This window comes from Meriones unguiculatus, chromosome 8, assembly GCF_030254825.1.
Source record: "Meriones unguiculatus strain TT.TT164.6M chromosome 8, Bangor_MerUng_6.1, whole genome shotgun sequence".
NCBI lineage: Eukaryota > Metazoa > Chordata > Mammalia > Rodentia > Muridae > Meriones > Meriones unguiculatus.
Window position 1 is genome coordinate 17,838,525 of NC_083356.1, and position 22,047 is coordinate 17,860,571.

At 52.5% G+C, this 22,047-nt stretch overlaps 1 protein-coding gene across 2 annotated transcripts in view; it reads right to left on the reverse strand.

Moving 5' to 3' along the window:
- Parvb (parvin beta) overlaps window positions 1–22,047 on the reverse strand; it is an 85,092-nt gene that overhangs the window by 31,394 nt on the left and 31,651 nt on the right. For both annotated transcript variants that reach the window (XM_021630852.2, XM_060388915.1), the window contains exons 2-4: window positions 13,040–13,129; window positions 11,333–11,403; window positions 3,002–3,104 (exon numbers count right to left, since the gene is read on the reverse strand). In XM_021630852.2, the coding sequence (XP_021486527.1) occupies window positions 3,002–3,104; window positions 11,333–11,403; window positions 13,040–13,129 (264 nt within the window). The remainder of the gene's footprint in view (window positions 1–3,001; window positions 3,105–11,332; window positions 11,404–13,039; window positions 13,130–22,047) is intronic.

Below are 22,047 nucleotides of genomic sequence, written 5' to 3' on the forward strand. Positions count from 1 at the left end.
CCCCTTCAGCCCCGAATACTCTTCCCATTGTCCGTTTCTCCGTCCGACCAACCCACTTGACATAAGAGGTTTCCCAGCTGCTTTTTCAAGTACTGGAGATATTCAAATGAGAGGGAATAACAACCACTCCACAACACAAAGACAGCAGAGCCTGGGCAACCCCAAGCTTCATGTTACACAGCCTGGAGAAGCAACGGGGTGGGGTTCAGGTCAGTGCTGCATCGGCCAGGCAAACTGAAGAGGGAACCAAAAAAAGATGTGCCCAAAAGGTCAACAATACCCGCTCTCAAAGATGGACCAAGGGCTGCATCAGTGTTGTGACAGCCATCCACGGCCAGTAGAGACGCAAAGTAAGAGCCTGTCCTGTCTGTGAGCTGAGACTCAGCGCCCACTAGAGGAACTGCTCCGGTGAAAAGGCATTGCCAAGGGTGTGTGTGTGTGTGTGTGTGTGTAGGGACACGGAAGGAGGTTAAGGGTACTTTCCTCTCAGTCATGAGGACCAAGTGTTCAGAGTCCAGCACCCAAGTCAGGTGGCTCAAAAACATCTGAATTGGACTCCAAGGGGAAAATCTAGTGTGGCAGTGCCCACCTGAAATCCCTGCACAGATCGGGGTTAGGTAGGGAAGGGGAGATAAGAGGCTCCCTTGAGCTCACTGGCCAGGTAATCTTGCCAAACCTGGTGAACTCCAGGCTCAGTGAGAGTGAACCTTACTCTAAGACCACATTTTTAGCCAAATGTCCACGTTCACCCTTGACCTCAGCATCCAGCCCAGGGAGGAGTTTGGGACCCCCTTCCAGGGAATGGTTGGTCCCGAGGCGCTAAACACTGCCTCCCAGCAGCTGCACTCCATCTCACTTTGCAGTAGGAGCCACCAACTCCTGCCCCAGCAGCAGGCTCCGAACAGGCACACTCACCCCCAAAGCCTTACTGATTGGGCCCCCAGCTCTTTCCTGGCTTGCTAATTCCTCAGTCCATCTCTGTGGCCTCCACCCTCCATTCCTGTAGCAGCTTTACCCTCTAAAATGTCTGTCCACGTCTGCGTTCCACCCCGGCCAGAGCCATTTCTGAAGCTTGGGGCTCTGCAAAGAGCACCCTGAGCCACATACAGCTCCAACTCCAGACCCTCATCCTCACCCACTCTGCACCCAGAAGCCTGAGTGACCCTTTGTAAGATCCCACAGAGGTCATGGCACAGCCCCATTCAAACTCCCAGCGGCTCTTGTGACCTAGAGGGAAAGCCTTTGTCTACCAGATCTGGGCCTGTATATCTTCCTGGCCTCATCCCAGATCCCATCTCCCTCCCTGCTCTACAAACCTGTCTCAGACCCTGTGCCCTGCCCGGCCACTGGCAGGGATGTGGAGCTCTGTGGGTGTATGTGGCTGTGAGCTCCCCCGAGGAGTCACCATGACCACCCAGCCACTCAGCAACTCAATAACCTCACCACTTCCCTTTTTCATCACCTTGGCTAAGGATCCATCCATAAACTGGCACTGTGCACCTTTGGCACTGTGAAGCAATGGGCCCTGCACCAGCTCCAGCAAAAAGGCCTGTTTAGTAACACCAAGGAAAGTGCAATCAGGGCTGGAGTGATGACTGGGCAGTTAAGAGTGCTGGCTGCTCTTTCAGAAGATCTGGGTTCCATTCCCAGCATCCACAAGGCAGCTCACAACCATCCGTAAACTCCAGCTCCAGGCGCTCTGATGCCCTCTTCTGGCCTCCACAGGCACTGCATGCAAGTAGCGCACAGCCATGCACGCAAAACATTCATACGCATAAAATCAAAATAAATTAATCTTTAAAAAAAAAAAAGAAAAAGAAAAGGGAGATCAGATGAACCTACATTAGTCCATCTTCTATAAGACAAGATTCCCAAGTCCTTCAACGATGTCATAAGCGATGGAGAGGAACAAAAATGGGGGTGGGGGGTAGGTTTGAGGAAGATGTTTTGAGAAGTCAGGAAAGAACTGGGTAAAATGCCTTGGATGAAAAGGCATTTGGAGATGCTGGTCACTGGGCCTGCCCTTGGGCTGCAGTGAGAACATGCTGTGATAAGAAAAACACGTTTACAATCAGAACACAGGTGCCTCAGGCACCTGACAAACAGCTGAAAGAGAGACGGGCTGGTGCCCAGGATGTATCATTCGTTATTTTTCTTTTTTTAAACGGGCTTTTGTTATATAGGGCAGGCTAGCCTTAAACCAGCAATCCCCCTGCCGCAGCACCCCAAGTGCTAGGATGACAGGCATGAATCACCACGCCAGGGCAAGGTATCATGACTCTGATGACCTTGCCATTCCTCACTCCTGACTTCATTCTTCTCCACTCTTCTCCCAGCCACTCTTCCCTCACCTTCCTCAGAAGCTTAGACCCCAGTGCTTGGTAAAGCTACCCACTCTGGCCATAGGCACCTGTATGACCTTTCCACTCTTCAGATCCACAGCATCTGTCACTGGCTGCTCAGACAGACCACACACTCCAGAAGGGCAGGGTAGGTAGATGTCTGCTTCATGAGCCACTGACGAGAGCCCAGCATTCAGCAAGGCTCAGGAACATTGCATGGAGAGGTTGCCCACCTGTCCGTCTTTCCTCCCATCAATCTAGCTTGGGAACATACTCAATCATCCTCAGCCAGAACTTGGGGACAGTAAAGCCTGGAGGCATGAGTCAGGACAATGACACGTTCTCTCACGTGGCGTTGTTGAAGACCACAAATCTAAATGTGTTTATAACTGGATAAGACAAGGGTGGCCAGAGGGCTGAGATAAGGGGCATGACTCTCCTCTGAAGCCTGTTTCTTTGGTCAACGAGGGCATGAGCTTCCAAGAGGACCTGCTGTGACTCCATGGCTGGGGACTCACTGTCCAGCAGAGACACCGTGAAGACAGGTGGCAATGAAACCACAGCTAGGGCCACAAGGAGGTGTGAACCAAGCTTTGGGTCTGCTCCCAAGAGCCCGGGGCAAGGAGGATGGTGCTACATGGTGGGGTCCTGGCACTCACCCAGTAGTTTCTGGAGCACCTGGCCGTCGTACAGGTCCTCCTCCAGCTGCTTCACAATGATGCGTTCCTCCGCCAGCACATCGTTGATCCAGTCCAGGAGCACCTGGGGCAGGTGAGAGACATGCCAGGTAAAGCCAGGGTCAGAGCAGGTGCAGACGGGCAGCTGCTCAACCACACAAGTGCTGCCTGGTGACCACAGAGGACAACAGGTGCCTCTTGGTCCATGGCCAGGGTAGGAGTGGAGAGCCAGACCCACGCATGGAGTTGGGACTTCCTGACAGTTCCCAGCAGGGCCCCAGCAGAACCAGGCAGGCTGCGAACCTGCAGCAACCATGGTCCTGCCGGGTCTGATACAAAAGGTCCCAGCATGGCTTCTCTTCACCACACTCTGTAGACTGTCCTGCCAATGGAGAATCCACCTGCCGTGTCCCGCAGACCACAGAGCCGTGTGATGGTCACCCCAGTCCACCTTAGAATGTTTTCCCGTCCCTGTACAGAAACCAGGCCTGCTACCCGAGGCTCTGCCCCTTTCCATTTCCTGTAGTCAGTGAGATTGCACAGCATGTAACTCCTCCCTCGTGCCTGGCTTTTCTCTTGGCATGGTATTCGAAGCCCACCCCTGTCACAGCTCCTGCCTCTGCCCCACTTCCGGCTGAACATCTTATAGCACAACACAAAAGTAGGGTCATCATATTTGTCTCCCTCACGGCTGGACCTTTGAGTCCTGTGGCTTTCTGCCCGTCACACTGCTGTGAACACTCATAGGTCAAGTTTCTCCTTTCCATTTTTCCATCCCTGCCTTCTCCTGAAGGCTTTTCTTAACAAGTTTTTCCACTCAGTGCACTGGAAGACACACTGTGGAGGCAAACCACCTTCCACTGTGTCTCTGGAACGGAACAGAGGGCTTCCCAAGGATGGTACTTGGGAAGAGCTGCCAAAATAAAGCCAGCTCTACTCACCATCCCACCCAGAATAAAGCAGATGCCCACCCAGGCTGCAGTCATGACAGTTGGACTGTGGGTCTCCATGCCAGAAGAATCAATTAAGCTGTCTAATTGGACCCTTTAACCCCTGAGAGGTGGAGGTCTCTGGCCACTCTCAGAAGGATCAAAGTGCACAAACCCGAAAGTACAGGTCTCATTAATCTCTGAAACAGCAATGACCTGAGAAATTGGTCACAGAGTCCTGACCTGTCAGGTCCCATCAAGTCCTGACCGGCTTCCAAGTGTCTACAGGTGTAGCGAAAATTTGGGTTTCTCCAAAAAAACAGAGGAATATTATGGCAATATGTTTTTGTTTGTTTTGTTTTGTTTTCTACTCACAGGTGTGGGATATGGGGCTGCCTCAGCCTGTCCATAGCAGCTGGCTATGATTTGCCTCGTGCTCTAGTGGAGGTGTGATTTTGCCAGTTGAAGATAGCTTACGTTTGGAATTCTGGGAAAGCCAGAAGTCCCTCTTCAGAGGGTCTATATAGACCCTCATGGGGGCCTGTGGCAGCTGCTGTTCCCCTGTTGCTGGTTGCTGGATTGCTGGTTACTGGTTTGCCGGTTGGAGAGATCCTGACAACGGAGATCAAACTTGCCCCAAGGAATTTGATGCCCCTAATCAGCAGGAAGTAGTCGAATGATATTGATGCTCCTCCTCCTACTTTTCCCTCTACCCTTCTTTCTCTCCTACCTGGTATTGGTGGACTGGAAGGAATGGTGTAGGGAGGTAGGAAAAAGAACCCAATAAAGTAGCCAAGAAGCCCAGCTACACATGGGAGACTGAATCAGATACTCAGAGGGAGCACGGAGCTTATGAGTCGAATGTGGCTAGGGGAAAGGGCCACCCAGCCCCTTGGAGGTATCAAAGTACTTTCCGAGGGGCAGGAGGACAAAGTCAGAGACCTCTCCAGCTCTCTGGCTGATGGGACTCCAGTCTGGCCTGTGTTCTCTGGCCACTGGCCTGTTTCCTCTGGGCAATGAAAACTAGGAGAGAGGGCCTGGCTGGAGGAAAACAGGTTGCAAAGGGCCCTATCCCCAAAGCCCACTTGTCTTCTGCCCAAGGGTCTAAGGTTTGTTCCCACACCAGGGGCTGCAAACCACAGCAAGGATTTCCTCGGGACAAAAGAGAAAGACCTTAAGTTCATAAGGAATGGAAGAATGATAGTATGCTGAGATCGCTGGGGTTACAGTGGTGGATAGACTTGTGTCAACTGGATGTAGCCAGAGTCACCTGGGAAGAGCAGCCTCTGTCGAGAAATCGCCTCCACTAGACTGGCCTGTAGGCGAGCCTGTGATACAGTTTCTTGATTGATAAGGGAGGACCCAGCCCATCATGAATAATGCCACCCCTGGGCATTTGGTCCTCCTGGGTAGAATAAGAAAGCAGGCTGAGCAAGCCAGTGAGCAGCACTCTTCCGTGGCTTCTGCTCCTGCCTCCAAGCTCCTGCTTTGAGTTCTCTCCTCTCCAAATGTGGTGTTGGTAACTGTTGGTCACAACAGAAACCCTAAGACAATGGGTAAGGGGGAATCAACTCTGCCAGTTGTCAAGAAGGGAAAGGAAGGGAAGGAAGCCACAGCTGCTGTCCCTTCATTTCTAAGCTCTCCCCTGAGGATAAGAACACGAGTGCCCACATCAGAGGCCACCCTGGGAAAGTGAGGACGAAGAGAGATGCAGTGGAGTCCCTGTTCACAGAGGCAGTCGCCTGTCATGGGTGTCAGGCTGAGAAGGGTACAGGCATGGGACATCCATCTCTGTGTCTCTGGCCACTCCCCTGAATGCTCACGCATCTCATCACCCTACCCATCTCGGTGGTTGTTAGAACGCGCCAAGCACCGGTATACCCACAGGACCTTTGCACCTGTGACTGGGCAGTTGGCCATGATCTTCACCTGGGTACTGACACGAAGATCTGCTTAAATGCCACCTCGGTGACTGCCCTGCAGAAAACAGCAGAAGGGGCTGAGGTTTTGAGGGAACCCCTGCTAACTGCTTACGTATTTACTTGGTCCTAATCACGTCTTTCTCCCAGGTACACGGTGAGCTTGGCGAGGGAGCTGTTTTGCTCAGCACTTATCCGCAGTGGCTAAGACAGATGCAGACTCAAGTTCTCAAACAAACCAGAGAACCGCCTGGGAAAATTCACATCTAGAAAGAACGTGGACCTTTCTATAGGACTTTGCTTCCAGGGGCTTTCTTTCTCAAACACAGCCCTGCTAGGAAATCTTGAGAGAATGCTTCTTCTCTGAGAATTGAAAAGTTAAAGGAAAATGAAACAAACAAAAAAACCCACATCTAGATCAAGCCCAAAGGCAAGAACAAAAGGACAAAAGCTCAAAAAACAAAGTCTCCACGATGGGCCAGGCTCTCAGGTCTAGGAAGCAAAAATCCTCTCCTGTCTCAACACCACCCCCCAGGAGGAGCAGTTGACTTGGGGACATCACCCATCACCCCGTCGTTCTGCTCCCGGTCATCCTTCTTAATCTTCCATTTCACAAAAGAGCTTTTAAAGATAGCATCAGCCATTATTTTTAGGGACTCGCTCATCTGCCAGCCCCAGGTCCTGCGGGCGAATAAGGAGGACATATATTAATTATGTCCTTACACGGTACTCGATCATGGCTAGCTCTAGGAGCTTGCTCCAACTAGAATAAAAAATTACTTTCCCCCCTTAGTCCCTCTTGAATTGTAATTGGGTCTGCGGTCTGTCTTCCCCAGGGCCATGATAGTAACGTTTTAATCACTACCAAACAGAGTCCAGGGCTGTGTTGTCCTCCAGGGGATGGAGACACACCTTACTGAATGGAGTGGGAGCCAGTGAGGCCTGAGCATGGAAGAATACCTCCCCTTGACCCGGGCATGAGAGAGGAGTGGGGAACAGCTCCAGGACAAGGCTAAGCCTTGCCCAGCAACTGAACAATGAGATGTGAAGATGAGGAAGAAGCACCCCATCCCCTGCATGAGATGTCTTGCTGCTTCTGGCTGTCGTGCTTAAAAGGAAGGGCTGTGTAGGTTTGAGGGGGGTTTCTTCCCCACAAACTGGTGCTCCAACATCAGTGCTCTGACCTCAGGTGTCTGGCAGTCAATGTGCTGTGACAGTCACTGGCCAGGGTAGAACATCCCAGGTCGTGGCCTCAGTCATTGGCCATCAGAAAAAAGAACCACCTTCCAGACCCCTCCCCTCCCAGAAATCAACAGGGCCAAACCCTTGACCGTGCATGTATGGGTCTTCTTAGGATCAACCTCCATTGGAAGCTAATAAGGAGCTCACCAAATGCCCTCATTAGCAGTGACCTGGGTGTGGCCAAGAGTGTGTGTGGCAGAGGACATCTCACACAGGAAACTCCGAGGGCTTCAGAGCTCTGTGCCAGGTCCTGGGGACAAGGTGGGCCTCCTTGTTGGACACTGAACATGGAGGCCTCTCCCTAACAAAAGCACAGGACACTTTGGCCTCCAACACACTAACAGGGAATCCAGGTTGATTCCAGAGGAAATGGCTGCAGGAAGAAATGCCAGCAGCAGACACCAGGGTGAGTGTTTGAGGCTCCTAGGCCTACAGAATGCAGGCCCATTTCTAAGGTGATGCCCAGCTGGCCAATGTACAGTCCCCACCAGACCTGGTACCTCTCCATGCCCATCATCAGATAATGAATGGCCAGGGGTCAAGGCGCTCCACTTTCCTCTGAGCTGGGATGAGACCTTCATCCCTTAATGACCCAGTAAGCACGACAAGATGCTCAAAATAGTTTTTAATAGTCAGCCTCACTCCCAGTGCCTGACCAGCCAGAGCCAAGGACTTCAGACAAAAGGCAGAGGGCAGCTCACAACACTGCAAAGATGACAATCCTAAAGTAGTAGGCAACAGAGAAGGCCACCAAGACAGCAGAGGGAAAACACAGAGGGCAGAGAGCAGGAGAGGGAGGAACAAGGCCAGCCAGGCTTCCTCAGAAACTCAGCCCTGATCCCAAAGACTGGGAAAGGCAGTGAAGGACAGACAGCCATGGTGACCATGTCTAGCAGGACAGGATGTCAGCCAGACCCAACTGTCCTCTGGCTTGCTCAGGCCAACATAGCCTGCTTGGGGGGTGGGGGTGAGCATGGGTATGGTTCAGCAATGGAGGAAAGTCCTGGATGCCATCCTCAGCTCTGGGAGATAGCAAAACCATAAAACAAAACCTGTCTCTAGGCAGCACCTTCACAGGTGACCTCTAGAAGCTGGGCCACTGATCTGCAACACGGATGATGTTCTGAAACTCTGAGACCCACACGGTGACTCCGAGCACTGAGGCTCTAGAACCACCTGCAGTCAGGAGCAATCACTTGGCCCCAACCCCTTCTCCCACAACATTCCCTAGATCCTGATCCCAGTGCCCAAGTGTGCCTCTCCCAGAAAATGGTGTCTGTCACCAACTGTGACCACTAGGACAGTAGCTCCCGGTGGATCCTGATATCCTTCTGGTGAATTAGCAACCCTGAGGTAACCTGGGACCCCTGAGATTGCCAGTAGGTCTCAGAGGAAACTGTCCCCTCTAACCTCATATCCAGAGGGTCCCTGCTCAGCATAGCGGCAACAAACCCACAGAGTGTGTGGAGCAGAGGGATGGAGGGTGGAGGCAAGGAATGAGAGTGGAGGGTCTGAGCAGAGCAGACCCAAGGGACCTAGTCCTGTGGTGACCCTGGGGACAGGCCAGGCACTGAGTCCAGTCCTAGCAGCATCTGGGAGGCTGGCCACCCCACACTCATAGCACAAGTGTGATATTCAGGCCAGCTATTGTCAGGATGGAGAAGAAAAATACCCACAGTCCTTCCTCCACAGGAGCAGGCTCTAAGCACACCACGGCTTCCCGGTACACCTGACCAACAGGGCTAGCTCGTGGGAGCCATGGGATCTCCCTCCCTCCCTGAGAAGGTTGACACTTTGAACACCCCTCCACAAAGCCATAACAGTAGCCGACGAGCCCCCCCAAGTTTCCAGGACTGCGCCCCTGTGCGTGGTGTTTACACTAGTATGGGAAAGCGGTAGGCCAAGGCCAGCCTGCTGTGAGACGAGATCTCAAGCTGGGGTGCCCAAAGTCTGCTCTCTCGGCAAGTTCAGCTGCAGGGACAGTTGCGGAACAAGGGCATCTCAGGGACTCGGCCCCTGTTGCCACCCTTGCTGGCCCATGTGGATGGTGAGCTACAGTGGAGGAGATTTGCTTCCTGTGGCTGCTCTAGAGACTTCCACGACTCCGGTGGCTTTCAACCATCCCATGCATCCTGGGATGCATGCTGGAGGCCGGAAGCCCTGAACCGGTGTTACTGAGCTGAGGTCCAACGTCAGGAGAGGAGAGCTGACCCCTTCGGAGGCTCTGAAAGGACCCTGCTTCCCTGCCTTCTCCAACTAGAAGCTCCCACAGACGTTGGCACGTAGCTATCATCCTTTGCTTCCCCCTTCCTTGACACCTCTATCGGCAGCCCAGGCCCCTCTGCCCAGTTGCAATGATTAATGTGTTGTTGTTGTTTTTCCAGTTTTTGGTTTGTTTGGTTGATTCTGCAGGGGGTAGGTGTTGGTTGGGTTGGCTTTTGGTTTTGTTTGAGACAGGGTTTCTCTGTGTAGTCTCTGGCTGTCTTGGAACTCCGTCTGTAGACCAGGCTGCCCTCAGGTTCACAGAGATCTGCCTGCCTCTGCCTCCCAAGTGCTGGGGATTAAAGAAGTATGTGTACCACTCCTGCCCAGTGTAACGGCTAATCTCGTCAACTTGACACAATCTAGAACCAACTGAGAGGAGTCTCTACGCTGGGCTGGCCTGTGGGCTTGTCTATTGAGGGACTGTCTTGATTAAGTTAATCTCTGTGGGAAGACCAAGCCCACTGTGGGCGGCACCAACCCCTAGACCTAGGGGGTGGGTCCCAAACAGGATAAAAGCGGAGAAAGCTGTTGAACCTATCAGACAGGCAAGTGAGCATGCATGCATGCATTTTCTCTGCTCTTACTGTGGGTGTGACCAGCTGCTTCAAGTTTCTGCCAACTTAACACACCCACAGCATTGGACTGTAACTCAGAACTGCAAACTAAATAAACCCCATCTCCCCATACATAGTGAGACCCTGTCTTAAAAAAAAAAAAAAAAAAAAAGAATCACCCCTCCATACAGACATTTTCAGCTCATGTTTCTCCAAGGGCACAGCAAGCAGCCCCGATTCCTTGGTCCTTATGAAAGCTCAGTCACATGGGGGGGTGGGGGGGTGAGTATAAGGTTCCCTGCTGCAGTGAAGGTGGAATGGCCAATAGAGAGGCATCTATTTCAGGACACTGTCACACTCTGCATTTCAAAGCGCCTATGTCACCCAAGCCAACTCCGGGTCTCTGAGGTAGGACACCATCTGCCTGCCTCTGTCTCGGGTGGGGGTCCTTCAGGAACCCTACTGTGGCTTAGAGCTGGGCAATCAAAGCCTCGGCTACATTCTAGAGAAGAGCAGGCAGATGTCCCTGGCAGCCGCTGAGCCACAGCCCCACCCGGCTGTTACTGTGACCTTTGAGAACAAAGCCTTCTGCTTTCCCACCTGGCTGGTTTTCACATTACCACACATCAGTCCCGGAGCGTTTTAGTCTCATTCTGTCGCTGTGTTAAAACATTCTGAACAAAAGCAGTTTAGGGGAGGAGAGGGTTTACTGATGGACACTTCCAGGTCGGTCCATCTCTAAGGGAAGTCGGGGCAGGAACTCATGAAGGAGCTTGAAGCAAAAACCATGGAGGATCACCCATGGGCTCATACATAGCTAGGACTGACTGCCAAAGGAATGGTTCCACCCACAGTGGGCTTGGCCCTCCTGTATCAAACTTAACAATCAAGACAGCGGCCCACCCTCATGCCCATTGGCCACTCTGATTTGGGAAATCCTCCAACTGTGATTTCCTTTTTGGGTGACTCCAAGTCTGTGTCAAGTTGACAATTAAAGCTAACTAGGACACCAGGGACCCTCTTCAGATGACGCCATAGTAGGTGGTAGAGAGAGACAACAACCTGCTCCCCCAAACAACTTGAATCTACACCCCATGAAGCTACAGACGACCAGGCCTGTAGGCAGGGTGTATTGGCTCAAAACAGACCCTTGTGAGCACCATGTGACAGCCCCAGAAAGGCCCTGGGCTGCCCTAGCACATGGGAGCACCCAGAGGACCCATGTTCTCTCCCATTCTCCAGCCCACACTCCACCCCTCAACACCTCTTTCTAATGTAGACTCAATGGCCATTTCAGGAGCCTGGAAGCTCAGGTCCTCCTTGTGTCCACAGGAGCCCTAAGCCCCGGAAGAAGGCCTGGGACCAGCATGGATGTTCAAGCCCCATCACACTATAATACCTCACCTTGACCAGCTCCTTGAACTTGGGGTCTTCTCTGGAGGTGGGATCAATCATGGTACGCTCCTCATTCTCTTCTGCCAAAGATGGAAAAGATCAGAGTGAATGAGGGTGAGGGGGGAAGACTGATAGAAATGCCAGGGGTGGAGGATTTCCTGATCACTCCCATGGGGCAGGAAGCTGGTGGAAAAGCAGAGTCCGTCATGTTCTCCATGAGAACATGTCACAGGGCCTTGTCAGCTACACACCAAGATCAGAAATCAATCATACAGGGCAGCAGGAGGAGATGAAGCCAGACTCTGTCCCCTGAGTCTTGGACTCCAAGAGCTCTAGCAGCAAGTCTAAGCAACACTGCCACAAGTGAAGAAAAGACAGAGCGTGGCACCCACAGTGGCCTTGGAAGTGCCCTGCCAGAACTAGAGGCCTGAAGAGAACTTTGAGCACCCGTAGTTCCTGGGTCTCCGTTCACTGGTCCACAGGAGGCTGTGTGCAGCCAACGGAGCATGTCAGGAAACAGATGGGCAGGCAGTATCATATACAAAACAATATGTGCACCACAGTCTTAGAAATAGCGAAGACAGACAAAAGGATGGCATTTTACCCATCTCCCCTGTGGGTTTCCCCTCAAAGTTCTAGCCTGGCTCTGACAGACAAAAGGCCAGTGCAGTTCATGGGGAAAATGGGACAGAAAGGTGGGGGAAGGAGTGAAGACATGGGAGCCAGAACAGAAAGGACCATGTCCCACTGAAGCCAGTGTGCCATGGGTGTGCTGACCACAGCAGGGATCTGGGGACAAGTCCAGCTTCCCAGGCGGAGAATAGCCCGGAAGCACCTGCTGCTACAGTCAGTTGCAGCAGCAGTAGCAGGCATGCCCTTCCGTGAGGAGAGGCGTCACTGAGCAGTGGTCTTGGTACCAGGTCATTTCTGGGCTAGGCCACACCTGCTTCCTCCCTGACGACTTTGTCATGGAAAATCTGGGTAGACAGGGACCTTCCTCTGAACCAGGCTTTGGAAATAAGCACTGTTCCATACCTGCCTTCCACATTAACTTGCTGCCGAAACACAAAGCCAGGAAAGAGCACCTTGGCTGCCACCCTGTCATCGATCTGCCATGAGTTGGGGTCCTTCCCCACCCACAGTTCCCACACAGCCAGCTACAGGCCCAGCATGGCTCTTCAGGGCAGCCATGGTGATATATGGGGTGTCTGGGAGGTGCCCTAGTTTCTGAATTTCTTCATGCTTTGAGATGCTCATCCCTGGGAGATTTGTCCTCCAGGGGTAGCTGTCCCCAGCCTCCTCCTCTAGGGGCTCATGCTGTCCCACACCCTGAGCCAATACTCTAGGCCTCATTTTCCCTCATCCTGTAGGCCAGCTATCAGCTAACTTAAGCTGGTCCTTGTACCCGGAGCTCCTAGGGTTACACCATCCAGCCCTCAGCTCAGTAACCAAGCCAAGTCTTCCTCCTTCTCCTCCACTGCTTGCCCAGCCCTATTTAGCCAACTCCTGGAACTGTAACCATAGCCAGCCATGTTCTCAATGCTAGTCAGCCATCTACACCAGGATGCCGAAGGAATTGCCCTTGAAGGCAGGGGCAGAAGCCTGCGTCTCCCTTGAGGTCTCTGAATAAGACTCCGGTTCTCACACACCACCCACCCATGTGGGGTCCCCCACCAGGGCTGGACGCCAAAGGATGCCAAGGGGGGGACACTGTACCTAGCTGGGTGTCTTCAGGGTGGATGTCCACCAAAGCTGGGGCCATAGGAGAATTGATGGCGCTCTTGCCTTCTTCTTGCAAGTCAGTCACTGTTGAGAAGAGAGAGACAGGGTCAGTATACAGGGAGCCCAAGGGAAGAGGCCCATGCTCCCAGGGTTGCTTACACGGATATCCCTTCATGGTGGGAAGCCCAGAGAAGCCGGGGAAGCTGCTCGCAGTACAGAACGCCAGCCATCTTGCCTGGCATTAAGCAAGTTCTTGATTCCTTTCAAGGATGACCAGTCTGCCCATACAGACATGGAAGCTTCGGTTGCTTCTAATGATTTTCAGACCCGCCTGAGGCTGCTTGGCGGCAGCAAGGGCAGAGAAGATAGGCGGAAATGGCTCCTCTCTCTGGCAGAGCTGTATCTGGGGTTATAGACTTGAGGTGTGAACAGGCCTACCTTTCCAACTTGGGTGTTCAGAATTTAAAGTGTGCCACATCCTCTGGGACATTAGTCTGAGGAAGGTGTAATGAACTCTCTTTTGTTGTTGTTCATGTGGGGAGGGGGGAGGTGTTTGTTTTTTGCTTTTTGAGACAAGGTTTCTCTGTGTAGCCTTGGCTATCCCAGAACTCACTCTGTAGACCAGGCTGGGCTCGAACTCGCCTGCCTCCACCTCCCGAGTGCTGGGATTAAAGGTGTGCACCGCCGCCGCCCGGCTCTAGTGAACGCCTCCATTTTGCACTGTCCTTGCATGTATTCTTAATAGAGTCATAGACCAGAGGCCAGCCCAGCCTGGACATACGCCTCCTTCTAGCTGGGCACAACCCTTCCAGACCTTGGCCCTGGGAGCATTTAACCTCCTAATGGGCATCATACGAAGCCAGCCTGGATGTCCCCTCTCACCTCACTTCCCACGAGGACTACACAGAGTCATGACAACCAGCCCTCAGTTGCTGGCGCTTAACCTGGTACAGAAATCTGATTGGACGATGTCCTGAACCCAACACAGGCGTGGCCCATGGCCCTCTTTCTCCCCACAGGCTCCACAAATTCTGCAAGTGCACACATGTGTGATAAGTCACTAAATCTCTCTCCTGGCCCCTGGAAGAACACGCTTCCTTCTAAGACCTCCTATAGAGGTCTTAGATCTTAAATCTCTATAGAGGGTAACAGGATGGGGACAGAGGCCAAAGGGGTGTGGGGGGGAACAGACTCTAAGTAAGCCATGCTGGCTGCAGGTGGGCCCAGAGACTGCAAGCTGGGCATAAGCAGTAGTCTGGGCATGGGGGAGGGAAGGCAGTTGTGGGGTTTAGACAGTGTGCACCCCAGTCCTATGGTACCACATTGGATCCATCATCTCCCCGGAGACCCCGATGGCCCTTTGGCCACAGCACTGATGTATGGAGGGGAAGAGGAAGTATGAGGACAACTGTCTAGATCCAGGGCTTGGCTTCTTCCTGTCTACAGCAAGCTCTGGAGCCCCGGAGCCAGAAATGGTAGCTGTTGTACCCCTGGACCTGAGACTCCAGACTCCAGTCCCCAAGATCCAGAGGTGACAGAGACAGATCCAGGCCAGCACCTGCCTCTTTTTACAGCCGTGGGTGAGAGGCGCTGACCACACATCCTGCCTGAGGCAATCTCCAGGGGCAGGTGTCCTGCCATGCTATCCTTCCTCGGTGGAACTTAGAGATGCCCCTCCAAAATCTGCCCGAGATACCAGTCCCCTCAAAGCTTTAACACTTTATATCACTCGGCACCCACAACAGCAGGTGGTGGGGAAAGCATCACGTGTGGCACAAAGGCTTTAGAGCAGGTGCCCCTTGCCCTGCTGGCTGGGAGACCCTAAGCCAGTGCTGATAACCCTCTGACCCTACTCAAGTGTCATGTCCTGTTTGTTCTCTTTGGTCACCAGGCAGACTGAAGAACACCAGTCCCCAGCTTGGAGCAGGACACACCAACGGGCTCTTGGGACATGGCTGAGAATCCAGTTCTGGGGATGACCCACCTTCTGCCTGCAAAGGACAGACACTGACTCTAACATCAGCAAAGATCCTCACGTTCAGCTTTTTTTGAAAAGAAGACCCTCGTAAACCTATGTTCGAAGCCACGGTATTCACATCAGCCAAGAGGTGAAAATAGCACAAATGTTCAAAGATTAAAAAAAAAAAAAAAGTGGGAGTACTGGCCACATCCATGGGGATCCATAAAAATGACTCAGTCATGAAAATGCTCTTAATCTCTAAGCCATCCCTCCAGCCCCTACTGATCATTTCCTAATCCCCCAGTCCTCACCACGAGTCTGTCGGGGAAGCAGGCAAACATCAAACCTCTTCATGAGTCAGGGACCACCAAGGGGTTGTGGACTCCCTTTACTCCACCTCCCAAAGACACACACAGATCCATCCTGAGGCACCAGGCTAGTTTGGAGGACAGACCAAATTCCAGCAAATGCTTGCACTTCATACATGAGATGGAGAGGCTCAGAAAGAGGGAGAAAAGACAACCCTCCAGGGAAATTCAACTCCACAGCAGCCCAGTGACCACAGTTCCCCGAATCCTACCCAGCTAACATCTCAGAGAAAAGCACATGGGTTCCCCTACACCCAGGGCCAGGGGCAGAGATTAGGTTGACCGTCAAAGAAGAAGAGAAGACAGTTCCAGTGGACAATGAGGTCATCCAGGGAAACTTCCTTGAGCCACACAGGACAATCACAATAAGGAGTCACCCACCATTCCTCTCAGAAAGATGGTGGAGCACGGGGCGGGGGAAATAGCTCGGTGGAGAAGGTGTCTGCCAAGCAACCATGAGCTTCCAAGTCCAACCTCCAAACCCACATTAAAAAGCCAGGCACAGCTGGCAGCGGTGGTGTGCCCCTTTAATCCCAGCATTCAGGAAGCAGAGGCTGGAGGATCTCTGAGCTTGAGGCCAGCCTGGTCTACAGATACAGAGAGAGAGTTCCAAAACACCCAGCACTACACAGAGAAACCTGTCACCAAAAAAAAAAAAAAAAAAAAAAGCCAGGCATGAATGGCCCCTGTAATACCAGTACCTGAGAGGCAGAGACAGGTGCTCCTTTGAGCTCACTGGACAGCCAGCCCAGCCCAATCTACCAGCCCCAGTCCCAGTGAGAGACCATCTCTCAAAAAGCAAGATGGACGGCTCAAAGGGTGATGCCTGACCTCCACGTGCACACACACGTACCTGCACGCGCATGAACCACAATCACAGATGAAATTTAGAACAGCAACAACAATAATAACAAAGCATCAACCCCCTACCTAGGCATGGGGCATGAAGCCCAGGGCTGGGAGAGGACAGGGTGGGACTTTGAACCGGATTCCAAAATCTCAGAGGGTAGAGGGGTGCAGAGGAATGCCACTATCAAAGCACAGAAACTAGGTCACATGAGACAGGAATTTGCACACCGCCCTTGAACATCAAACACAGCACTAAACAGGGCCAGGGACTGTGTGACCTTAATAAACAAGAAGCACACACGCAGAGCCTGCCAGGCTGCGATCCACAGGCTCTTCCTCGGGGTGGGCCTTCCTGTTCAAGGCCTTGGGGAAACACAGACTCAGAGCCCAGGGAGAACACTGAGACCTTGGGCCAAAGCCTCCACGTCCAGCTCAAACCTTACTCTGCTACACACTTGTGGCCTCAGGGGAGAGACCCCTGCACCTCACTAAGCCTCATTTTCCCCACTGTGGCACAGGGGGGAGGAGTCCCTGCTCACAGAGGTCTTCAGAGGGATGGGAGGTCTGGGGCACACAACATCCGACTAGATATATATATATAGTGTAAGCTCTTGGGGGTGTGGGGGCCACTGCTGTGACTGATGGTGGCTACCTGGGGAGGTTCAGGAGAGCCACTGCCATGAAAGAACGAGGAGGCGGTCCTTCATATGGTGAGAACCATGGCAGACTCCCTGAAGGAGGAGGCATCTAAGGAACTGGTCTTGAAAGAAGGCCAGCCTCAGGAACAGCTCTGGAGACGACAGAACAGCACGTGGTGGGTGGGACCCAGCCCAGGGGCCCATAGACACCAAGGGTTGAGGGGTCCGTGGCCCTAGCCTGGATCCTTCAGGCATCTGACTCCGCATTGAACAGTTCCCAGCTTCGGAGGACCCACCAGTCTTGGGAGGACGGTTTCTGAAGAGCCTGCATCTTCCACCCCACCAGCAACCAGCCCAGCAGGCTAGTGGGGTTCAGTGAATCTCAGGAATGCTGAGATTTTTAAAGTTATGGCTCCGATGCCAGGAGGACACACACTTCAAAGATGTGAGAAGCTGCTGGCTGAGCCCAGTCCCAGTCCTGGGATTGGCTTTGTGATGACACTGACTCATCGGAGCCTGCTCTTTCCCAAGCATCCTGGGTTCTGCTCTGAATGCCCTGTCCACATGCAACCCAGCGGCCAGACGTGAAAGAGTGGTTATCAACGTGGTCCTCCTGGCCAAGGGGCCCCCTTACTGCACCAGATCTCCAGGGCCTGTGGAGAGTGAGTTTTACAGACATACCAGCTGAGGACCAAGAGGAGGAAGCCAGGAAAGAAAGAGAGATGGGGGACAGAGAGGGATGGAGTTGAAGGCCAGGGAAGAGGGAGGGGAGACCAGAAAAGGAAGAGAGCAGAGAGTCTGACTTGAGGCAAGCCTCGTCCACTCCAAAGGTTTGGCAAGACTTAAAAAGCTAGACTCAGGGACGCTGACCTTCAATCCTGGCATGGAGAAAGCGGAGGCAGAAAAATCAGCTGAAGGTCATTCAGCCACATAATGAGTTTTAGGCCAGCCTGGGCTATGGAAGATGCTGTCTCTATTTTTTTTTTTTTTAAATTAAAGCTTTAAAAAGAAAACAATTTAGAGAGAAAGAGAGAGAAAGATAACCGCCTCCCCTGATGTACAGTCACAGGAGGAAGGAGATGGCTTCAGAGGCTCACCCAGCCATCACCAGGAGCCTCTTAAGAGGCAGCTATTTATACCTCAGGCCAAGCGCACTGCTCACAGCTTTGATTTTATTTTTTTATCCTTTTCTTTGTATGGCCCCATTTATTTATTTATTTATACCCAGACTCTTAAGAGGAAAAAAAAAAAAAGATTCCTGGGCAGCCTTTTTTGTTTCCTTTTGACACTATTAGGAAAACATGGCTTTGAAAGCATTTTGGTTGAAGAACGAGCCTCCCTCTAGGTGGAGGGAAAATGCAGGTACATGCAGCTACCCTCAGCTTCTCATTCCGAGACAGGGTGATAGCGCATCTCCTGGAGAAGTGGGGTGCAAGACCCTCACAGTGGAAGGAAGGTTCTGCTAGGACACAAAAGCCAAAAGGGGTTGGGGGTGGGGACGCCTGCAGGCTCTGGGAACCAGGGCGATGGTGACTCCATTTACTGACATCCACAGAGCAGCCGCATCAAGCTGTCCACGGGGGCCTTCTGTACCATATACGCACTTCTTGGTTTTCACAGAGAACAAAGGATCATGGCAGGGAAATCTCAGCAAACTCACTCTGAAACAGGATCAAAGCAAAAAAAAAAAAAAATCTCACAAAATAAAAAAATTTAAAAAATAAAAAAAAAGGGGGCCATGCCACACCTTGCCACACATCAAAAGAAGAATTTGAAGCCAGAGGCAAAGCTACCTCCATTTGGGCCACTTAACCAGCCCTCCGCAGACTGGCACCCAGCAGTGCCCTGCACAGATCTGCTCAAAGACAGAGCGCTCTAGGGAGCCTCAGAAGAATGGAGGGGACAAAGATCCTATTGTCCATCTCCCCCATCTCTGCTCCCAGCCAAGGGGGTGCAAAGGCCCGTGAGCCAGCATCAGAGACCCCAGGACACCTCTGAAACACCAGGGAAACAAGAGTTTGCCGTGAATTCTCTAATTCTGTAGACGTTCTAATTTCCCATCCACGAAGGGCTTCTTCAGAGAGGTACCGAAAAGCAAGCGAATTGGGCTGCAGAGCAAGGTTCTGTTCTCCCAACTCACACAAGTCAAGATCTGACCTAAATAAGATCTAAGTAAAGAGCGAGAAATGTCACCAGGCTGGGCAGTGGGGGCTGACGCCTGCTGGCGACCTTGCTGACATCCACAGACAAGTGAAAGGTTGAGGGACGGAACTCAGGAAGGGGGATTGTCCCTGACAGTTGCACACATCAAGGAAGACCTTGATGTGCAAGGCTGGTCTGTGATAGCCAGGTTCAGCACCAAACATGAGGACCGCACTCGGGACGGATGAGGCCACATTCAGCGTGAAGTGCGGTGAGGCTAGAAGCCCAGGAGAGTGTCTGAGCCAGACACAGGGAAAGAGGGAATGATGTTCAAACATTGTGTGGCAAATGCCAGAGACATGGCCTCTTTGCCATCAAGGGGCCAGCTGTTCATGAGACACAGGTTTGTTTTTCTCACACAGGCCATGCTCCAGTGTGTTAGCTCAGTAATTTCTAAGAAGGGGGAGTTTCTGTACTGAGTTGGCAAGACCTAGGAATCGGATGCGACAGGGACTTGAACCGTTGATTTATGGGCTTGTTCTGCTGGGTCATAAGGTTCCAATCTACTTCACAAGATAAAATAAGTTCAGATGCTAAAAATAAAAGTGCGTGCATTTTAATAAGGTACAATGGAAAGGAGGCCGCCGGCCAACATCAGCAGCCACCGCTGAAGATGCTTCCAATTGAGACTGTGTAAGTCAGGGCCCTGGAGCTTCTGGGATCCCAGGAATGCTGTCAGGAGGGCGGGGCCCGCCTCCAGGTCACCTGCTGACAGCCAGCTGCATACTCCAATAGCCAAGCTTGCACTGGCTCAATCTAAAGGAACCAGTGGGATGGAAGAATGAGGCACAGGCACACCCATGCTAACTAAGTCTTCGGGGGCCAAACCTGACACCGGGACACTCTGGGCCTTTCGGTCGACGATCATTTTAAATAGAGCTGGGTCCCTTCGGACACAGTCATCTTCCTAGCACCCCCAATATGGCCCCATCATTGCCCAGAGTGGACAGGTCTGGAGGAGTGAAGCCCGCACTTCTTGGTGGTCCTCAAAGATTCCTGATGAAGGACTGGCCTCCCACAAATCCAGCCGAGCCCTCTCCTCCACCTCCGTTCCTTCCTCAAAGCCTGTGGGAGCCTGGTCCTGAAGCCCACACCCCCACAAGAGAAGGGGTGCCCTTCTCTTATCATACCTCTTCAGATGTGCCTGGGGTACACTCTCAGTGCCTACCTACCCTGGACGGAGCTTGAGCCCCGCCTCTAGGTCTCAGACCCCCACCGTGGTCATGCATCCAGCACAACGCCAGGCCCAGGACGCATCCACAGAAGAGACAGGGGAAGAGGAGGACAAAGGATGTCAGCCAGAGAAAGCTCCCCAGAACAGACGGTGACTGTCACCTACGCGTCACCTCGGGCCACTTCACCGGAAGGAAAAGAGGCCTCCCATTAAGGCTCACATTAACCCAGCAGTCTCCGGTCACCGAGGACCCAATTACAACAATACAGCCTTGATGAGACAAGGGGAAGGATGCGGCCCGGAGATTAGGGGTTGATTGGAGCAACTAGCCTTGGACCACGCTCAGCCTTCTCTACTTTGAAGCGTGGACTGACTACTCACACAGGTTTCCCAGAGACAGAGACCCCCATGCCAGGCAGAATGTGTCTGTCTTGGGAACTAGGTCTGATCACTGCATGATGCCTGGTATCGTGTGTGTGTGTGTGTGTGTGTGTGTGTGTGTGTGTGTGTGTGTAGCTGAAGCTCACAGCTAGGGTGAAACCAACAATTCCCTCAGCCCCAAAACACAGTCTTTTTCTTCCCCTCTGTCCCCCAGGGTGATCAGAAAAATGTTAGAACTACAGAAAAATGACTTAAATAGGAAGAAATGTTTCTGGGTTCACAATGAAATGTCAAGTTTACCATATAGGCCCCCTGGGCAGGCGGAATCAGGAGTGGGGAGGGCCAAAGCAGCCTCACTCACAGAAAAATATGGTCCTTGAAGGATAAAAGGCAGCCTAGCTGTCTCCTCTCACACAGCACCTCATGGGCCAGCTGCTTCCACTCACCTTCTAACCCAGCGATTCTCCACCTGTGGGTCAGGACCCCCTTTGGGGTCGCAGATCAGATATTTATATTATGAATCAAAACAGTAGCAAAATTATAGTTATGAAGTAGCAATGAAAAAAAATGTTATGGCGGGGGGGTCACCATAACTGTCACAGCATTGGGAAGATTGACAACCACTGCTCTATAAGCAGCAGGGAGACCTCCTGAGGCCATTGTTTAGCTAGATAAGAGCTTCAACTGATCTCTTTAATATCTCGGTACGGCCTCCTCTAACCCATTCCACCAATGCCCCCTACACACTGACACAACCAGTCCCTCCTCCAACACTGCCTCCAGATCCGAGTCCACACCTGCTGTGGTGTCACCAGCCACCTGGCCCGGCCGATTTTCCCAGCGCCCTCTCTGCTCCCTCTGGTGAAAGATGCCTCCCGCAAAGAGCTGAGAGCGCAGTGCTTTTACTCAGCCTGTACCACGTCCTTAGCTCCCGCCGGAACTTTCCGTCTGTCTAGGCCTGCCTGGAAGTCATCTCCCTGTCCTGAGCCCCCAGCTGAAGGTCCCTCCAGTCCAGACAGAGAAATGGGGAACAGAGCCTCACAGAACAGCCATGGACACAGCATACTCCACTGCAGGGGACAATAACTGTGCAGGATCACACAGTCGTTGTGTTGTGGCAAATGTCTGCTATGTGGCGAGTGGCTAAGGGTGAGCTGTAGGTCTCTCTCCACCTCCTTCACACCCCACCGCAAGCATCCAAGCTGGGCCACATTTGGCACTAGCTAGACTCATTCACTCCACCTGCGCTCACCTGAACAGAACTGAGTTAAACCCACGTTCTGGGAGGCTCGGCTCTCTGCCAGTGCCAAGGATGGAGGGCCTTACCAAACAATGCCCAGGGGACTCAGAGAGCAGGTGCCAAAGCCACCAGTTCCCAAAAGACCCACATATCAAATGTCCATCCAGGCTTCAACCTATTTGGCAGTCCC